This window comes from Desmodus rotundus, chromosome 8 (genome assembly GCF_022682495.2).
Source record: "Desmodus rotundus isolate HL8 chromosome 8, HLdesRot8A.1, whole genome shotgun sequence".
NCBI lineage: Eukaryota > Metazoa > Chordata > Mammalia > Chiroptera > Phyllostomidae > Desmodus > Desmodus rotundus.
In genome coordinates this window covers 121,331,122-121,352,640 of record NC_071394.1, presented here as the reverse complement: position 1 = coordinate 121,352,640, position 21,519 = coordinate 121,331,122, and the positions used below count along the sequence as shown (strand labels likewise).

Below are 21,519 nucleotides of genomic sequence, written 5' to 3'. Positions count from 1 at the left end.
TTGTCCTTGTAGATTTTCAGACAGAGCTGAGAGTACTGTGGAGTTTTAGGTTAAAATGTAAAGTGAATCTATTTTAGACGAAGTGGTCAGAAAAGGCCTCTATCAGAAGGTGACATTTGCATTGAGATCGAAATACAGGAGAGGAGAATTCCTTAAAAGAAATAACAAGTGCAAAGACAATTAGATGAGAATAAGCGATGTATAGTTGATGGCCAGGACAAAAGCCAGTGCAGTTGGAACATTATAAAAGTGGGGGGGCCCTAGCCAGTAATGGCTCAGTTGGTTGGAGCATCGTCCCACAAACCAAAAGGTTGCAGGTTTGATTCTTGGTCAGGGCACATGCCCACGATGTGGGTTCAGACCCCGATCGGGGCACATACAAGAGGCAGCTGATCGATATTTCTCTCCCTCTCTCCCCCTCCTTTCCCCTCTCTTTAAAATCAATAAGCGTGTCCATGGGTGAAGATACAAAAAACATTTTTAAAAAGATGGGGGTATGGCACATGGGCCAGATCACATGGGTGTTGTAAGACAAAATAAGGCATTTAGATTTTTTTTTCTGTTAAGCATAGTGATAGTGATTTGCATTATCACTTGTTTGTGTGATTCTAATAACAATATTATGATCTAGCTGATATTGGAATTACTGTGCATTTTGTTGCTTTTGCTATTATGCAAAGAAAAGTTATTTTTTTACTGTACTAAGACTTTTCTCTGACAGTTGAACTTTTCTCAAAACAAACCATCCCACTCTTTCCTAGGGAATCTGTGATTTCTCAGTGTTTGCACAATTGTAGAACTTTGCAGTGCCTCAGCACTTCTCTGTAAAGGGTTCCCTCCTCTGCCTTCCTAACTTCTCTCCTGTTGTTGTTTTTCCCTCAGACCTGTCTGGGGGAGGGGTCTGGTAAACTGTATGCTAAAAACCAGCTTACCACTCACATTGAAGGTTTCCTATCCCAAAAGGTGCATGTGATAGTAATGACAGGTTAGTAACAAACCACCACTTAATTGAGAGGTTTTCCCCCCAAGATAGGGCACATTGTAGGGAGCTCAAGTAGTGGATCCTGGCATGGGTTTGAATCCTGGTTCCTGGCAATTATTTGTTAGTCATATTGTCACTTCTAAGTGTCAGTGTCTTCATTAGCAAAATTGGGGTATTACTGCATAGCTTTAAAGTTATTGTGAGTGTAATAAATCACCTGGCTTCATCCAGCCCAGACGTGAACTTTCCTGAGCTCCAGATTCATACATTAAACCGCCTGTTTGAACTCCTCATCTTTTCCTCTAAAACTGTTCTTTCCTATCTTGATAGCAACACTGCTTACTTAGCCAAAAACCCTCCTCAAAAGAGTTGCTCTTGTCTCCTCTCTCTTTCCTGTCCTCCATACTCAGTCTCCAGGATATCTGTCGACTGTATCTTCAGAATATCCAAAATCCAGCCACTTCTCACCACTGCCTTTCTGTTTCCAGCCCTCATCATCATCGTCATCGGTTCTCTCACCTGAATTATTAAAATAGGCACCTCACTAGCCTCCTTGATTTTGCCCTTGGTTTCCTGTAGTCTGTTTTCACTCCTCTACTCACAACTCAGAGGTCCCCATCTCAGAGTAAAAGCCAAAGTCTCCACAGTAGACCTTTTTTCCCTTGTTACTTCTCTCACTTCGTCTCCTACTACTTTCCTTCCCGTTCACTCCTCAGCCACACTAGCTCCTTACTGTTTCTTGAACATACTGGGCATGCTCTTGTCTCCAGGCATTTGTCTTGGCTATTCCTTCTGCCTTACACATGTTTCCCACAGATAGCCCCATGGCTAATTTCCTCACTTCCTTCAAGTCTTTATTCAAATGGTCTCTCAGTAAATCCTGCTCTTGATTACCCTACTTAATAGGCAACCTTTGCTTTCATGATTCCTTTAATATCACACTGGTTCCCATGCACTAATCACCTTCTACCATACCATATACTCCACTCATTCATTGTGTTTTTGTAATGTCTCTCTCCCTTCACTAGAATGTAGTCTCCTTCAGGGTAGACGTCATTCCCTCTTTTGTTAACTGATACATCCACAGTGCCAGGACCGATGCCTGGCATGTACTAGGTGGACAGTAAATATTTGAAGAATATTTATAAAGTGCCTAGCTAATGGCTTGGCACATAATTGCTTAATAAATGGTGTTGATACTGATCATGTAACTTTTTTTTTCATTTTTCTTGTTTTTAATCATTTTCTAATTACAGTTAACATACAATATTTTATGAGTTTTAGGTGTACACCCCAGTGATTAGACATATAACTTACTAACTATGATCATCCCAATAAATCTCATACTCATCTGGCGCCATACATAGTCGATAACTATTATTGACTATATTGATATTATTGACTATATTCCCTGTATATCCCCATGACTATCCTGTGAGTACCACTTTGTACTTTTAATCCTTTCACCTTTTTCTCCCATTCCCCCACCCCTCTCCCATCTGACAACCCTCAAAATGTTCTCTTTATTTATGAGTCTGTTTCTGTTCTACTTTTTCATTTTGGTTTTAAGATTCAGTTGATGATAGATATGTATTTATTGCTATTTTATTATTTCCATTTTTTAATAAGTTTTTTCTTCTTCTTAAAGAAGACCCTTTAACATTTCACGTAATACTGGTTTGGTGATAATGAACCCCATTAGCTTTTTCTTATCTGGGAATCTCTTTATATCTGTCCTTTGATTCTAAACGATAGCTTTGCTGGGTAGGGTGATCTTGGTTGTAGGTTCTTTTCATCACTTTGAATATTCTTGCAACCCCTTCTGGCCTGCAAGTTTCTGTTGAGAAATCATCTGAGTCTTATGAAGCTCCCTTTTAAGTAACTAACTGCTTTTCTCTTGCTGCTTTTAAGATTCTCTGTCTGTAGCCTTTTGAGTTTTAATTATGACGTATCTTGGTGTGGTCCTCTTGGGGTTCATCTTGTTTGGGACTCTGCACTTTCTGGACTTGTATGTCTGTTTTATTCACCATGTTAGAGAAGATATCAGTCATTTTTTCAAATAGGTTTTCAGTTTCTTGTTCTTTCTCTTCTCTTTCCAGAACCCCATGATGCAAATGTTGGTACTCTTGAAGTTGTCCAGAGGCTCCTTACACTGTCCTCACTTATGTGGATTCTTTTGCTTTTTGCTGTTCTAATTGGGTGTTTTTTGCTTACTTACATTCCAAATCACTGATTTGATTCTTGGCTTCATCCGACTCTACTATTGATTCCCTGTAGATTATTCTTCATTTCAGTTAGTGTATCCTTCATTTCTGACTGTTTTTTTAATGGCTTTTATGTTCTTTTCTATGCTATTGAAATTCTTTCTAAGTTCCTTCAGCATTGTTATAACCAGTGCTTTAAACTCTGCACCTGGTAGATTGCTTGTCTCCATTTTGTTTAGTTCTTTTTCTGGAGTTGTGTTCTGTCTTTCATTTGGGACATGTTTCTTCGTCTGCTCATTCTGGCAGCCTTCCTGTGTTTGTTTCTATGTATCAAGTAGAACTGCTATGTCTCCTGGGCTTAATAGTGTAGCCTAAGGTAGTAGGTGTTCTGTAGAGTCCAGTGGCACAGCCTCCCCCTTCACCCTAGTAGGGTACTTCAGGTGCATCTCCCCATGTGGGCCATGTACATTCTCCTATTGTAGTTGAGCCTTAATTGTTGTTGGCACGTCAATGGAATGGGATGGGATTTATACCCAGGCCGATCAGCTGAAAGGACTGGCTTCAACCAATGTAGAAGATCACCTGTCCAGCGAGCGGCCCACCCCACAGAGCAGTACTTACTTCAGTGGGGCACCAGTGCCCATAGAGTCTGTCCCTTGAGTGTGTCACTTGTGGAGGTGGTTGGGTGGTGATGCTTCAACATCACCTAGTGTCCACCTGTCCACCAAGCTATCCACCTGGTGCACTGCCTCTCAGGCTTCCTAGGAAGTGCAGTCCAAGGTCAGCCACCACCTGTGTTCTGCCAGTGGCCATCCAGCACAAGTTACAAAGCTATCTGCAGATCACTGCTACTTGTGCTGAGCTTGAAGGTGTCCAGGAGAGGCCAAGCTGTGAATCAAAGCCAGCAGCCTTTAGTGCTGGGTTTGGGGCCACTTACCTAGAGATTGGGGTGCCCTGATGCCAGATAATTCAGTTCCTCCTCATATGTCCCTAGTGCCCCAGTGCTGGAGCTCAGAGAAAGTAAGTCCAAGTAAGTCTGGACACAGGCCCTTTAAGAGGGAACTGCCTGGGACTCTGGAAGCCCTCAGTCTCACTCAGCCACAATCTCGGCTGGTTTTTACAGCCAGGATTTATGGGGACTTCTCTTCAGCACTGCAACCCTGGGCTGGGAGCTTGGTGTAGGGCTGGGACCATCCCTCACTCCTCAGGGGGGACATCCACAGTCGAGATAGCCTTTCCAATTTTTATCTGCTGCCTGTGGCTGAGGGACCAGCCCGTCCATATCTCTGACCCTCCTACCAGTCTCCATGTGGCGGCTTCTTTATATCCTTAGTTGTAGGACTTCTGTTCAGCCAGATTTCAAGCTATTCTGAATGATGGTGGTTCTGTAGTTTAGTTGTAATTTTGATGTGGTTGTGGGAGGACGTGGGTACCTTGTTTATTCCGCCATTTTGACCTGAAGTCAGTGGTGATGATTTTGATACTGGTCTTAGTATCAGTGTTAGTATTGCTATTTTGGTAAGTGTATTAATGTACACAAACTACCATCAGGCATCTTTCCAAAAGTGACACACTTTCTTAAGGCCTTTTTTTTTTTTTCCCCCTTAAAGCAAGCTTTTTAATTTGGTTTTCTTATACTTTGTTGACATATTGTCATTGTATAATTTACTATCTTACTAATGGGATCTGACAGCTTTTAGTTCTTTCTTGCTAATGGAAGTCATTTTGTATCTTTAGCTGGTATAGAGAAGCTGTTACTAATCACATGGTATATATTGTTTGGTCAAACCATTGGCTAGGACACTAAGAATCTTCAGAGAGAGTATTCTTTTATGGTTTTTATTTGCCCTCACTAGGTTTCTTCACAACTTTACTATGACCTTTGACATATTGAATGTAAGTTTTAACTCATATTGATTTCCATGACATAATTTTCCCCCCACTGGTCATTGTTACCTTTTTTAAATAGCCTTTTAAGCAGTAGGGAAACATTTTTTTTTAGAATTTTGAATTGTTACTTGAATATGAGTTGATTTGCTGTGCCTTCCCCTTCTCATTACTAGATGTGTGGTGGTCCTGGGATGTCTGACCCAAGAGCAGGAGGTGATGCTACTGATTCAAGCCAGACAGCCCTTGACAATAAAGCTTCATTGCTCCATTCCATGTCTGCTCACTCCTCTCCACGCTCTCGAGACTATAATCCGTATAACTATTCAGACAGCATCAGTCCCTTCAATAAGTCTGCCCTCAAGGAGGCCATGTTTGACGACGATGCCGACCAGTTTCCTGACGGTATGTTCTCTGTCCTGGTGCTGCTACTGCCTGTGTTTTGGTGGACTGGTAACCTGTGAAGCAAGAGAAGTATATGTGCTCTTTTTTGGTAACCTAAAAAGTAAGGGTCTTTGGGGTGGTGATGTTATCTCTCATCTTCTAGGAGCTCATTTCTAATGGCTTGGTAGCTATCTTTTCCTAGAACAAGAAACAGTAATCATCTACGATCATTCTTGAAATGATGAAAACCTCAGTGGCCTCCCAGAAATGACAAAGCAATTGTAGCTTATAAATTTATCTTCAGACACCATTCAGTCATTAATTTTTTTATCAGAATGACAAAATTCTTTGAAGGAATACCCATTCTTTACAACAGCCTTTTAGGTGTGAAGCCATAAACAAAATCTTTAATAAAATATATCCAAGGACCAAATCTGGGAAAAGCTACCATTAGGTTTTGGAGTTGGCTTAGGTCTAAGTTCTTGTGCTTACAATGGGCTTGAGTCTAAGCTCAACATTATTACTGAGCTCCACAGCCTAATAAATGGGTTGACCTTCCTGAGTCTTACTTGTTTAGGCTAAAAGAGGATGGAGATGTTGTACTGCCTGCCTTACTGATCACAGTATGCAGTAAGGTTCAGGAAAAAATGTATAATAACTGATTGGAAATTACAAAATACTGCAAATGTTTTAGTTATTTTTAATAATAATTACATTTCCCTCTACAAATGACGTGATCCATTAATTATTTTTTTAAGACTCAAGTAATGTATGGTAATGTATAAACTACCTGTAGCTAAAGTTGGAAGTCTCCCTCTCAACACTATATGTAGGTAGTTTCTGATCTTCCTTTATTCCCCCAGTGTTGCTGTCAGTGAACACATTTTGGCAAAAACTTTTATGGACATACACATAATTCACCCTGAGAGATTTCTAGAGGTGAATTTGCTCAGTTAAGGGATGTGTAAGTTTCAGGTTTGAGTCCCAGTTACGAGCTTAAAACTGTTGGCCAGTTTAAGTACTACTGATTTTCTCACCAACACAGAATGTTTATATATTTTTAATTTTTGTTACTGTGATGGGTATAGAATAGGTGATCCTATTCTGTGGGATTTGGTAATAAGCATTTCCTTAATTTATAGGATGATTGAGAAATTAAGTATCAGAAATCTTTTTTAATTTTTGTAATTTTGATGAGTAGGAATATTTCTTTGCTTGTATTTCTCTGATTACTAATGAGGTTGACAAATTATATTTTTACAAACATGTCATGTTAAGAGACTTTAATATATCACAAAGGCAAAGTTACGACAACCTAGCAAACTAAGTTTAAATTATACATGAATCTATAAAATTGCCCCAATTACGCACTTAGGTGTGTTTTAGTCTGTCACAAATAGTTAATATGCTGCTGAGTTTTATTCACAGCAGCAGCATAACAGGAATAAATACATTGGATCTAGCATAAAAAGTCCCTGGACCCCGTGTAGCAGCAACGGCCTGGGAAGTCGAGACGCAGCATTAGCAGCTTTAATTGTATTAAAATTATTTCTGCGTAGAGGTCACAAACTGGCAGACCAAATTGGGTCTACTGACATTTCTTTTTCTTTTTAATTTATATTTATTTATTTGAGAGAGAGAAACATGGATTTGTTGTTCCACCCATTCAGGCATTCATTGCTTGATTCTTGTATGTGCCCTGACCAGGGATCGAATCCACAACTTTGGCATATCCGGAACAATGTTTTAACCAGTTGAGCTACCCAACCAGGAGAGTCCACTGACATTTCTTGCCTTTGCTGAAATATATATATTTAATTTAAAATAATTGAAGGCTAATAGTTGGGGGTAGAGTACAAAGAACTTTTTTTCTTGAACCATTTGAAAGTAAGTTGCCAGACTGAAGCCCTGTCATCCCAAACACTTCAGGATGCGCTTTCTGTAAACAGTGACATTGTCCCTCGTAGCCACAATATATTCATCAAAAGCAGGAAATTACCATCAGTGCATTAATGACCACCTATTCTAGACCCCATTACAGTTTTGTCAGCTGAAGCATTTAGTTCAGAACCTCACATTACATTTAATCATCACATCTCCTTGAGCATTCAGTTTTTCCTAGGCTCTCAACACCGAGGTTATGAAGGTTACTTTGAAGGTTAGAGACCAGTTATTTTGTAGTATTTCCCTCAGTTTAGGTTTTCTGATGTTTTCTCACAATGAGAATCAGATTATGTACTCTGGTGACAGTATCATAGAAGTGATAGTGCATTCTTTCAAGTAACACATAATTTCACTTGCACCCTGACTGGTGATAGTAACTTAGGCCATTTGGTTATGGTGGTGCTTCCCGGGCTTCTCCACTGTGAAAGTACCGTATTTTTTGGACTGTAAGACGAACCAAGGTTTTAGAGGAGGGAAATAGGGAGAAAAAAAAACCCACTCCACTGCTGGCCCCCCTCCAGCAAGCCAAGTATGCTACATTTGGACTATAAGACGCACCCCCCATTTTCCTCCCAAATGGGGGGTCCATCTTATAGTCCAAAAAATACGGTACTTTTTCTAATCAATAAGTGTTTTGTGGAGACGTACTTTAAAACTGTGTAAATGCTCTGTTCCACATTAAACTTAAAATTTATTCATTAAAAATTCATTTACAGCCCTGGCTGGTGTGGCTCAGTGGACTGAGTGCCAGCCTGCGGATTGAAAGGTTGCTGATTCGATTCCCAGTCAGGGCACATGCTTGGGTTGCAGGCCAGGTCCCCACTTGGGGGAGTAAGAGAGGCAACCAATCTGTTTCTCTTGCACATAATATTTCTCTTTCTCCTTCCTTTCTCCTCTAACTCTAAAGGAATAATATACTTTAAAAATTCACTGACATATTTATAACTGTATGAACTCATGATTTTGTGTTGTATCAATGAGTTATGATTTGTAACTATCATTATTTTATTACTCAAATTGTCCTTGATTTGACCAGCAGGATTCTATTCAAGTTGGCTCTGTGTCCTCATGACATGTCTCCATCTTTTCATTCTGGAAAAACAAAATATTATACTGTCCCTGATGCAATCCTGGAGTCACCCATTTCTCCAAGGAGCAGTCGTTGGTTTCTTTTCATAGAAAACGGTGCACTGGGTATACACTAGGGTGCACTTGCTACTGGTTGGACACCTCCCTAGGCCCTCTCAGGGGCCAGAGCTGTATGGCACACTAATTTACGTCTGCTTATTTCTGTAGCTATCCACAGCTCTGTGTTTACACGGTACTCCAGTTCCAGTCATCCAGTGCCATGAGATTAATTCTACTTTCCTCCCTTTCCAAAATGAGAACCCCCTATCTCAGAAAGTGAGAAACCTGGCTTCCATTCTCTTTAACATATTCGCCCACTGGATCGGTCCTCCTTTATGCACCCAGTTTCACCCCCACCACCCCTCACTTGCACAGATGCACTCCTCACTGTGCTGGGTGCTGCCGTTCCACGTGGACACCCTCGGCCTCCTGGGCTCTCACACCCCGTGCCATGGATGTCCTTCTCATTCTGCTTGGACTCTGACAGGTCACAGGTGGTCACCATGCCATTTGGGCACCCTTCTTACCCTGGCTGAGCTTTGAAACCCCATGCTTTCCCCTCTCCAATGTTGAGATCCTCCTTGCTGTGCTTGGGGATCTGTGTCCCCAGGCCTGGCCATTTGTAATTCTGATAATTGGAAAAATATATTTTATGAGATTGAGGAGTCATATTTTTACCTTCTCATGTTAAGAGACTTATTTAATATGGCACAAATATTACAAAACCAAAATAGCAAGATCACCCCCTTTTTGTCTAATGTTCCTCTCCTTTACCAAGGATATATATTTTTTTTTTTCCATTTGTTAAGGGAAGACATCTTTGAAAATTATGTAGCTGAAACCTAAACAGGATAGAATGGTTTTGAATCGCAAACCTAATTTTTTCACAGCATAACACCTGACTGACTGCTGAAACATAGGCAGCCATTTTGGTTGCAGAAACATTTTGTGAAGATGGACAAGCCTCAGTTAAACCAGATAGTTGCTCCAAGTTTCATACAGCAATTGTTTGTTGTCTATTTTTATTTTTAATTTGGAGATGGAGAAATCTAATTTGCCGTTATTTTATTGTAAACATTGCTAACAGTATCCTTTTCAAAAAAAATTTATTGACCATTCTTGCTGTTTTGATTTTCCTTTCAGCCACCATGTCCTCCCCCCCCTTATTAAAGGATAATACATTTATCCTTTTTGTCAGTTTTTAAAACTTAAAACTTTTGGGAAGAGATAATTATTTTGTTAAAGTCAGATAAAGGAAATGTTTTAAAATTCTGAGACAAATTATATCTCACTTAGATGTCTCTGTTTACATTACAGACAGATACATTGTAGATACATTTATCAAAATTACCGAGTCAAAAAAAAATTACCCCAGCCAGTGTGACTCAGTAGGTTTGGTGTCACCCACAAACGGAGAGGTCGCTGGTTCAATTCCCAGTCAGGGCACCTGCCTGGGTTGCAGGTCCATCCCCAGCTGGGGTGTGTACAAAGGCATCCAGTCGATGTTTCTCTCTCACATTAATGTTTCTCTCCGTCTTTCTCTCCCTCCCTTCCTCTCTAAAATCAGAAATAACAAAATTTTTAAAAAACATCCAGTGTCCATGTATAATTATGATCTTTGTAAAAGTTTGCCAGGGACTATCATATTCCAAAATACTACTTTTATTGAGGATGATACTGTATTTAGAGGAGGCTCTTATCAGAGTTCGCCAGGTTGAAAGACTATCCTATAGTTTTTGAGCACTGCAACAAAAGTATTATTAGACTTGTAATTGGTGAGTTTATTGTATTCCCAGCCCAGGGCTTCACCGTGACACTAGGAGGTGGGTGCTACTTTCCCACTTTACTGGGAAGAAAACTGAGCCTCCAGAATGATTAAGAATGTGCCCCTATCACACAAAGCGTAAGAGGCAGAGGTTTGGTGAGACTCCAGAAGCCTGCGGCTGTTTTTCACATCACCACAGTGCCTCTCTGTTGATTATACCGTCCTTAATTAATTCAGAACCTTAGGCCTCTCTCATTTATATGATATAAATAGTTCAGTTGTGTAACAAATAATTTATGTGCTTCCTTTGGCAGCAGTTATTTTCCTGTCTGTCATTTCTTTAGACAATTATATTGAACTGGCCAAAAAGCCCATTTAATTTTTTCCATAAAATAAAAGACACATTTTTCATTTTCACTAATAACTTTATTGATTTGGATATTCTGAGTACGTTGGCTATCCCCTGCTATTGGCTTCTAGTGGGCAGAGGCAGGGGATGCTGCTGAACATCTTCCAATGCATGAGACAGCCCCACGGCAAAGAATTATTTGGCCAAAATGTCAATAGTACCAAGAAACTTCACAAACTACTTTTGACACGTTTGATGAGTCACAGCACCTTCTCCATACACTGAACAAATCTCTTAATCTCTTTGGGTTTTTTGGTGTTTCAGTTATTTGTTACCTTTCTTGAAATAATATAGCACCATACACCAATAGTATTACATATTTTCTTCCATATTCAATATTAAAATGGATGCACAAAAACCCCACCAATTTTGATAAGTTTTTTTTTAAATGTACACTGATAAGACAGCTGTCTCAGTACAATCTAACAAAAATGTTTTGAATGAAGTTAGAGACAGCTAAGCACTACTAGAGCCATCATACGGAAAAACTAAGCAAACTTTTGGCCAACCCAATAGGTCAGTTCTAATTTATCTCCTAGATGAATTATAAAGCTTATATTCATGAAGAACTGGGTTCCTTTGAAACACATTTTCTTTTTAATTCCATTTATTTAGCTGAAATAAAACATTCTTATCAGAATGATTCTCTTGACATCTGTGGAAGTCTGATAACTTTCCAGGAGTAGTTTTTGTGGGGTTTAGAGAGATGCATTTACCCTGCTAGAGTAGTTCTTGTTAAACCAGCACTTAATGTTGTTGTTTGTTTTTTTTTTTTTAACATTTTATTCATTTATTTTTAGAGAGGGGAAGGGAGGGAGAAAGAGAGGGAGAGAAACATCAATGTGTGGTTGCCTCTCACATGCCCCTTACTGGGGACCTGGCCTGCAACCCAGGCATGTGCCCTAGACTGGGAATTGAGCTGGCAACCCTTTGGTTTGCAGGCCGGCATTCAATCCACTGAGCCACACAAGCCAGGGCAAAACCAGCAATATTGTTCTAATGTTGGTCTATACAAGTGAAATTATTATAAGACAATTATTTTTCCTCCAAGTTAAGATTTTATCTTTTGAACGCAAATTTCTTCTTTTTCATGGTTTTGCTTTGCATTTTGCATAGGTTCTCCCTGATCTTACAAATTCCTAATTTGGTTCTCCTCAGTGATCATTCTTTGCAAAGTATATCAAGATTTTGAATTCAGTTTTCACATTTGGTGCTCTGTGTATGAGTATTTGGGGACCAGAGGTTCTTAGTGCTCTAATTGTAATTCCATGAAAGTTGTCCTAACAAACTTCCATTCAGTAGTCGATTAATGTTGTTACTTTTGGCTCAGTTTTCCTTTCCTGTCATCTATTAGTTTTGCTCCAGTAAAAGTCATATAATGTAATCACAGAACTTGATTTCCTTTCCTCAGATTTCTGAATCCCCTTAAGTGAAATATAATTTTCCTTTTCCTACTTGTAGTTGTGTGTTCCCTGAGACCTATTTTGTTATCTCAATACATCATTGGTATCTCCAGGTCAGAGGTTAAGCAGTTGGCAGGATGAGGCACAGTGGCTTGTTTTTAATGATCAGTAGTGATCCATCTGGGAAAGTGCACCCTTAAGGCATTTGGGAGAAGAGTGCTCTTTCCCCTTGAGCCTTTTCTGATGTAGGCAAAAGCCTTCTCCCAAGTGCCAGATTCACAAGCCTTCTCTGGTCTGTTCGGATGGGCACAAATGGCGGTCCCTTCCCACAGAGGGCCAGCACGCTCAGACCAGGTGGACCAGTGGAGATCACAGCCCTGTGGTGCTACTACAGTCTTACCTGGAGACTCAGGAGAGGGAATGGCCCCAGGGGTGCCTTCCAGGCTCTATATACTGTGGTTATGTTTTATTTTACTTTCTTTTTCAGAGATGGAGTTAGGAAAAGGGTCTATGGGACTAGTTCAGGCTGTCTGCCTAAGTCCCACAAGGCCTGAACTTATGTATTTTGTCATGAAAAGAATTTAGGAAGAACTTTGCTATTTTGTAATGTTCTAATGTGAACTGTTGGATTTAACTGTCTTTTCTATAAAAATGATTCAAAGAACTGATGACCGTTGCGAAAATAATGTGTCCTTTAACATTCATAAAATTCATGAGCTCGTATTTCTACTTTAAAAAAGCAAAAACAAGTGAAAGCTTAGTAACATCAGACCTAACTCTTGACTCTGAAATTTAAAAGGAAATATATTAAGTATTTATTTTGTCTCTTCTATCAAACTATATGTCAGGGTAATTAGCTCCAGTTGATAAAGTTACTCTCTACAGAAGAAGTCCAGCCCATTTTTAACCCCTCATAAAATAACTGATTCAGCAACAAGCAGTGGGTGAAACTGTTAGTTAAAAGGCTGGCAGGGACCTCTAAGGTGGTGGCATCAGGTTGCTGCCATTTAAATCCAATGATCGTTGCCTCCTGGGGTGACACCATAGGCGCACACTTAAGTGTGCAAGGGTGAAATACTTGGTAATTTGTGAGAAATGTTTCTGGGAAAAAAAATGGAAGGAGGTGTAAGAATAAACTGTAATTGTTACATCTGGGTGATACAGGTGATTGGGAGTTCATCATAGTAAATTCTCTTACGAATTTTTATTACAAAAAGTTTTAAACTAGCATTGGTGTTTTGGTGACAATAAATGAAAAAGAAAATTACTTAGGGTTTTGGGGGTTTTTTGTTGTTTCTTTTTTACAACCAACATTCTGTTTCCTGTTAGGAAGTCGTCCTCATGCTTGGGAGAGGTGACCTTTAAAGTCACAGAGCTAATGTAATGTCCTTTTGACAGATCTTTCCCTAGACCACTCTGACCTGGTGGCAGAGTTGTTGAAAGAGCTCTCTAATCATAATGAGCGTGTAGAAGAAAGAAAAATTGCCCTCTATGAACTTATGAAGCTAACACAGGAAGAATCTTTTAGTGTTTGGGACGAACACTTCAAAACAATATTACTTTTACTGCTTGAAACCCTTGGGGATAAAGAGGTAAGTAAAATTTCCTTTTTAATAGAATTAGTTGGTTCTCAGTTTTTTACACATTTAAGATGTGTAATGGTTTCAACTAGAGATGTGAAACTTAATTGTGCAATACGACATAATTTATGCAGTTGTCTATGATTTCCCAACCCCCACCCCGATATTAAGACCCTACATTTCAGGCATGGAAAATGTGAAAGATTTTCTACAACCGAAAATATTAAAAACATTAAAATGTTTCTTTCTAGCCTACAATCAGGGCTTTGGCATTAAAGGTTTTAAAAGAAATCCTGAGGCATCAACCAGCAAGATTTAAAAACTATGCAGAACTGACCGTCATGAAAACATTGGAAGCACATAAAGATCCTCATAAGGAGGTAAGTTACCTGATACCTAAATTATTAGGTGTCATAATATCAGTACTGATATTATATTATCGCAGTTCTCCCCCAGGCCCCCGCTTATACTCAGGAGATGTTCCAAGACCCCCAGTGAATGCCTGAAACTGAGGATATTACCAAACCCTATATATATTATGTTTCTTCCTATACATGTATACCTATGATAAAGTTTAATTTATAAATTAGGCACAGTGAGAGATTAACAATAATAAAATAGAACAATTATAACAATATACTGCAGTAAAAGTTATGTGCATGTGGTCTTTCTCTCTCAAGATATTTTACTGTAATATACTCACCCTTTCACTAACAAGAAGCACTTCACAGCTTCTCTCTGGCATGTCTGACTCGCCAGCATCGCAGCTTTTGCGCATTGGGGTCATTATTAAGTCAGATGACGGTGACTCGAACATAAGCTCTGTGGTACCACCACAGTGGATATGATGACCCGTCTGGGTGCTAAGTGACCAACAGGCGGTAGCATGTGTGGCATGGGCTGTGCTGGACGAAGGGGTGATTTGCGTCCTGGGTGGGACAGAGTACGATGGGGTGACCGTCGTCATACTGCTCAGGATAGCATGCAATTCAAAATGTATAAATTGTTTCTTTCTGGAATTTTCCATTTAATTTTTTCAGGCCGTGATTGACTGCAGGTAACTGAGCCCATAGATAACAAGGGGGGTTGCTGCATTGCATGAAACATAAATGTTGCTAGTAAAGTATCCTTATCAATCATTTCCTTGATGAATACTTAACCTTGATTTTCAAGGTTATGTCCAGTTGAGATGCAAGCATATATTCTTTTCTGTTAAATGAATTATGGTGCTATTACAACCTTTCCCCTAAAATAGGCTAGCTCTAGGAAATAAATTGTCCGATTTCATTTTCTTCTTTGTTTCACTTTGTTTTTTACTTAGAGTTCATTAATGTTATCTTTACATTCCACTCATCCATAAGAATCTGTTTTTTTTAAATAAGTAATGAAGGTAAGAATCATTACTACTTTAAGGTGGTAGATTGCCTATGTGAGCCGGATATCTGTTAAAAGTTTATTAAATAAAATAATGAGGACAGCTTGTCTGAAAGAGTCTGATATTACCACCACCACCAGTGACATTAATGAGATAATCATGAGGATTTTTCTTAAAATCTCAGAAATAATTAGAAAATGAAATTGCAAATAGGGACTGCCATTCTAAGAGAAAGCACCAGAGCAATAGCATTCAGTGTCTCTGGTAAAACCGAGACATGAGCAAAAGTCAGAAAAGGAAAGTTAAAATATCAGGGAGACAAAATCAAACAAAGCTAAATGTAAGAGCTAAAACTATAAAAATTGCATAAGAAAACATAAGTGTAAATTTTTGTTACCTTGGATTAGGCAGTAGTAACTTATTTTTAAAGATTGTTATTTATTTTTTAGAGGGGAAGGGAGGAAGATAGGGGGAGAACATTGATGTGTAAAAGAAACATTGATAGATCACCTCTTGCCACATCCCCCACTGGGGACCTGGCCATGACCCAGGCATGTGCCGTGACTGGGAATGGAACTGGTGACCTCTTGGTTCTCAGCCTGGCACTTCATGCACTCAGCCACACCCTCAGCCAGGGTAGCAGTAGTTTCTTAGATAGAATGCCACAAGTAGAAGTAACTTACAACAACAACAAAATGATAAATGGACTTGATCAAAATTAAAAACTTTGTGCTTCAAAGGACACTGTCGAGAAAGTAAAAAAACAACCCACAGAATAGGAGAAAATTTTTGTAAATTATGTGTCTGAGAAGCATCTAACAACCACAACATAGAAAGAGCTTTTACAAACCAACAACAAAAACACAACCCAATTAAAAAATGAGCAAAAGATCTGGATTGGGTGGGGACAGTGGGAAGAGGGGATTATAGGAACTACTATAAAGGACACATGGACAAAATCAAGGGGGAGGGTGGAGGTGGGGGAGGGAGGTGGGTTCAGCTGGGGTGGGGTGGAGGGATGGGGAGAAAAGGCACACAACTGTAATTGAATAACAATAAAAATTTAAAAAAAAAGATCTGGATTGACATTTCTGCAAAGAAGACATACAAATGGCCCAATAAGCACATGAAAATATGCTCAACATCATTAGTCTTAGAAAAATGCGACTAAAACCACAGTGACATAGCACTTCACACACACTAGGAAGAAAGGCAGTAAGAAGTGTTGGTGAGAATATGAAGACATTGAAACCCTCTGTAATTCACTTTTCAAAAGATATGACTGTGAACCTTACAGGAAAATGAGTCGTAACTATTAAATGTCTGCATTTTTATTCAGATTCAGCCTGTATTTAGTAGTGGTACATCTGTAGCATCTTGCTGAAGGTCTGAAAAACTGATATTTGTAGTTTAGTTATTTACCTTCTGACCCAAATAATGCCTGTAGCTTCCCTATTTTTACAGATGATAAAGTTGACATCCTTAAACTGGAATTAGCCCCGGGGCTTCTGACTTGTGATGTATTTTCCATTGTGCCTTTCTGAGCACCTCTCACAGATTGAGGTCTAAGGGAGACACTGCCAGAGAAGCATCAAAAGCAGTAATTTTTACTTTTTTTCAAGACCATCTTTAGAGATCACAGATCCTAATAAGAAGATAGATAACCACTTCTTCTCTTTATTGCAAAACCAAGGCCCGACCCGCCCCGAGCCCAATAGAGAAGGAAAGGAAATCATTGTGAACAGAAGGAAGAATAGCATGTTAACTTGATAACATACTGAATGTTTTATTTTGTCATAATGTTATTTAAAAAAGGCAGAAGCACTCCTGAGTTGAGGACACTAGTGATGAGCAGCGTCACGGTGTGTCTGATGCGGGAAACTCCACGTTGTGGTCCAGGTGCAGAGAGCCTTCACTTCCCTGCACAACCAGACCACAGTACGATTTAAAAATTGCTTTAGCCAACTTTAAAAGCACACAGACAAAAGGAGGAGAAATGCTGTAATAAAGGCCTGTGAATCCATTGCTTCCATAGTTACTGACATTTGCCAACCCTGTTTTATCAGCACTCTTACTTTTTATATTTATTTGTCGACTGTAGTGTTTTCAAAGCAAATCCCAGATATCATGCCCTGTTACCTATTCCATGAAGTTTGTACTTCCCGAACACAGTATAAAACATTTTAAAATTACTTTCCAGCTTAACTTCCTCTTTGTTTCAGGTGGTGAGATCCGCTGAGGAAGCTGCATCAGTGTTGGCCACTTCAATCAGTCCAGAGCAGTGCATCAAAGTGCTTTGTCCTATCATCCAAACTGCAGATTACCCGATTAACCTTGCTGCAATCAAAATGCAAACAAAAGTGATAGAGAGAGTGTCCAAGGAAACTCTTAATCTGCTTTTACCAGAGATTATGCCAGGCCTCATACAGGTAAGCAACTAAGTATGGAGGAATAAACTATGACAGATTTGGGATTCGGTTACTTTAGGCACTTTTCGGGGCAACACCAACGGCATGAGCAAGCACCTGTCTTGGATGTTCAGAGCAAAGAATTTCCAGAAATAGCTCTCTGTGTGTGTGTGTGTGTGTGTGTGTGTGTGTGGTAAGCTATACATAATATAAAATACACCATTTAGTCATATTTTAAGTGTGCAGTTTGGCAGCATTAAATATATTGATAATGTTACACCACCATCACTACTATCCATTTTCAAAACTTTTTAATCACCCCAGATGGAAACTCTGTTTCCATTAATTAGTAATTCCCCATTCTTTCTCCCCAGTCCCTGGTAACGTCTGTTCTACCTTCTGTCTCTGGGCTACTTTCTAGGTCCCTTATGTCAGTGGAATCATACAGTATTTGTCTGTTGTGGCCGGCTTATTTCACTTAGCATAAGTTTTTATGGTTCTTCCGTGTTGTAGCATGTATTCAAATTTCATTCCTTTTTTGGCTGAATAATATTCCCCTTATGTTTATACCTCAATTTGTTTATCCATTCATCTGTTGATGGAAATGTGGGTTGTTTCCCTTTTTTAATTAACACAAATAAATATTACAATAAAATTTCTTGTTGATATCTTCTTCTACTAATGTGTATATATCTAGAAGTAGAATTCCTGGGGATTACCAGATTACTCTCCAAACTGGTTATACTGATTTATGGTCATAGATGTAATGTGGTTTTTTTTTCTTCTATGCACGCAAACCTATTCATATGTAAACATTGCAGCAAAATGGAATTACATTTTGTAACATGCTTTGTGTAACTTAATCAGCAGTTGTGAAGTTTCTCTATCCAATAATATTCTATTATGTAATTTTAATGGCTCTGACTAATAATATATTGTGTCTATATTAAGGCTTGTCCTGAAGAGAATTAATCATTTACTTCTTTGGGCATTTTAAACAAAGGTAATAAACATTACAAAGGTGTTTATAACATTACCTTTGTGGCTCTATTCTAAGCCCTAAAATTTTAAATTGTGAGGTCCTTGAAGATGAGATCTAAATCTCTTCTTGGTCTATGCTTTGACACTAAGAATAGCATATACATAACGTGAATATGTCACACATACCATGGGTACTAATTAAATGTTTGTTGAATGAATAGTTCAGAATAGTGGTAGGGATGGGACAGATATTAAACTTAATTCAGCCTGGGTTATAGGAGTACCTTGACTTTCAGACCAAGGAGTTGAGATTTTATTGGATAGTAAGGAGCTACTGAATTCTCTAAAACTGAATCCTTCAGGGAGGTTAATCTGGAGACTTTTTGTAGGGTGGATTGGCAAAGGGGCAGCCTCAGAGTCAGAGAATTGCAGCTTTCCAAGCTAAATGAGAAAAAACCTGGTAAGAAAAGCTAACAGTGAAGGTGCCAAAGGGGAAACGGGAGGGGAGAAGGGCGTGTCTCTGCCCGAAAAGGCTGGAGAGTTACTGGTCAGTAATGCTCGAGACCCCACCTTTGAGTTGCATCTTCTGTGTCTGCTGGAATGGCACTTCTCTCCGGTCCCTCCGCAGTGCTAATCAGGACTTTGCGTTTTAGGGTTATGATAATTCAGAGAGCAGTGTTCGGAAAGCTTGTGTCTTCTGCCTGGTGGCCGTTCATGCAGTCATTGGTGATGAACTGAAACCACATCTCAGTCAGCTCACTGGCAGTAAAGTAAGTAGAGTTGCTGTGTTCTAAGGATGGTGGCCATGGTACGTCTTCACAAATTTTTGTGTTTGTTTATGTTAAAGGGTCCTTCTATTTTCAGCTTTCAATGTCATGTTCGAACATTCAGTTATTCCTCCCACCATCTGCGCTTCCGCTCTTTCTGCTTTCATACCCGTCCGTTTGGTGGGGTTGTTGGTGGAGTGCTGTGGAAGCACTGCCATAGCCTCCGTTCCTTACAGTGGCCCACTTACTGCTTTGCCGCTCCCACAACCAGATCCTTGCCCCCAAAGGCTGTTTGCTTAAAACCAGAGAGCGCTCACTATATAGTCACAGATTACTTTGTATCTCCCCAAGAATGGAACACTTGAACATGTTTAAAATTTTCCCCTACAAACTATGGTAAATATTTGTTCTCTTATTCTTACTTTGATCCAGATAAGTGTACAGCTTTGATTTGGTATGTCAAAATAATTACTCCAATTAGTTCTTGAGGCTTAAAAAATTGATAAAGTAAGTCTTGCTTTTCTCATTTCTTTGATACTGTCAATTTTGAAATTTATTCTAGGGTATGAGGATAAATTATAATTGTTGAATTATCTCTTATAAACAAGGCAATAAGAGACACTTGCCTTCAATTAAAGAGTTTCCTCAAATCCTAATGATTATTATTACTGTGATCATATTTATGTTTAAAATAGCAAAAGGGCAGAAAAAACACATGAGAAGGAAAATGAGCTTAGGTATACACCTTACATTAAATACCTATATAAGTTATATTCAACACATCAACTAAAGCAGTGACTCTTAACTCTTTCTGGGTTAAGATTTTTACCTAAGTCTTTGAGATTTAGGTAAAATCTCATTTCAAGAAAAATAAGTAGATAAAGACAATTTTATACATAACTTCAGAGGATTCAGTGAATTCCTGAATCCCATGGACACCGGGTTAAAAACTTTTGAATCAAGGAGTTAATGTTAAAAAAGAAAACTTTGAACAATAAAGTAGTTTTCAAAGAAGGATATATCCCCACCTTTTGTGATGAGCTTAAACTAGGTCCTAATAATCCAGAGTTGTCTGTAGAAGAATTAAACTTCAGCACTTTCTCAGAATACCAGGCACCCAGAGATGTTGCATATGGAGACAGTAACTAGATGGGAGGAGAATGTTGGAAATGACATTAGATGAAAAATGTAGAACACAGTTGTATATGCACCAATTACAAACTTTATAAAAATACGGTCTCATACAGAAAGACTGAAAATGATCAGAGAAATGACAAACATAAGAGGACAATGGCATAGTTGGCTAAGATCTTGGGTCCAAGAACCCCAAGTGCCTAATTTCCTCCGCTGGCCTACTTCTCACCTACCTCTGAGAACGTGGGCAGTGACTCACACGCTTTGTGCCTGGGCATCCTTGTATATAAGATGTTTTGAAGATAAAGAGAGAGCATATAAGGGAATTAGTATATTGTATAGCACATAGTGCTTAAGTGTTTGTCATTATTGTCTTAATGATGACTTCTTTTTCTAAATTTACTTTAATTGATATACATTAACACTACAACATCTGAAAGGACATGCTAGAGGACTCAATCATGAGCAAACAGATGAGAAAAGAAATTTGTAATTTCTAAGTGTCAGCAATAATGGGTGTTATAATAACCCCTCACTTTAAAAAATCTATCTTTTAGGGCTAGGGTGGTGGGGAAGGGTGGGGGGAAAGGCAGAAAACTGTACTTGAACAATAATTTTTAAAATGTTTTTAAAAATCTATCTTTTAAAGCTCACATATGTGTATATAATTTTTAAAGATCGTTATAATTTAGAGCCGCTTGCTCAAATGACATGTTTGGTTTCAATCTGCAGATGAAGCTACTGAATCTTTACATCAAACGTGCACAAACAGGCTCTGGAGGAGCTGACCCCACTACTGATGTTTCTGGACAAAGTTAGTGAAGCTGATCGAAGTGAACCAGGTCTCTCAAAGAAAGGACAGACAGACCACCCTCATCAGTGAAAGGAAATTTTCAAATACATCTTTTGGAACTTACCATTGTTTCCTAGTTTTAGTTTTTTGTTTTGTTTTGTATTTTCTGTAACAGAGGACTATCCTCAGTCTGCATGTAACTTTTATGATAGTTATTCCAAATTCAAGAAGAAGCAGTATTAACAACAGTTGATCAATACAAAGTAATTTTAAATCAAACTCATCATTTCACATGTTTGTACTTATTTGTCTTCCCATTAACCTTTGCCAGTGTTATGACTGTATAAATTTTTTTAATGCTGGTTAAACAGGAAT

At 38.9% G+C, this 21,519-nt stretch overlaps 1 protein-coding gene across 50 annotated transcripts in view; it reads left to right on the top strand.

Annotated features, from left to right (window-relative positions):
• The window catches only part of CLASP2 (cytoplasmic linker associated protein 2), a 146,813-nt gene extending 125,506 nt beyond the window's left edge, over positions 1-21,307 (top strand). For all 50 annotated transcript variants that reach the window (XM_053929968.2, XM_053929963.2, XM_053929965.2 and 47 more), the window contains 6 exons: positions 5,250-5,478; positions 13,505-13,698; positions 13,938-14,066; positions 17,284-17,490; positions 19,104-19,220; positions 21,084-21,307. In XM_053929968.2, the coding sequence (XP_053785943.1) occupies positions 5,250-5,478; positions 13,505-13,698; positions 13,938-14,066; positions 17,284-17,490; positions 19,104-19,220; positions 21,084-21,170 (963 nt within the window). In that variant the 3' untranslated portion in view covers positions 21,171-21,307. The remainder of the gene's footprint in view (positions 1-5,249; positions 5,479-13,504; positions 13,699-13,937; positions 14,067-17,283; positions 17,491-19,103; positions 19,221-21,083) is intronic.
• Positions 21,308-21,519: the final 212 nt, after the last annotated feature.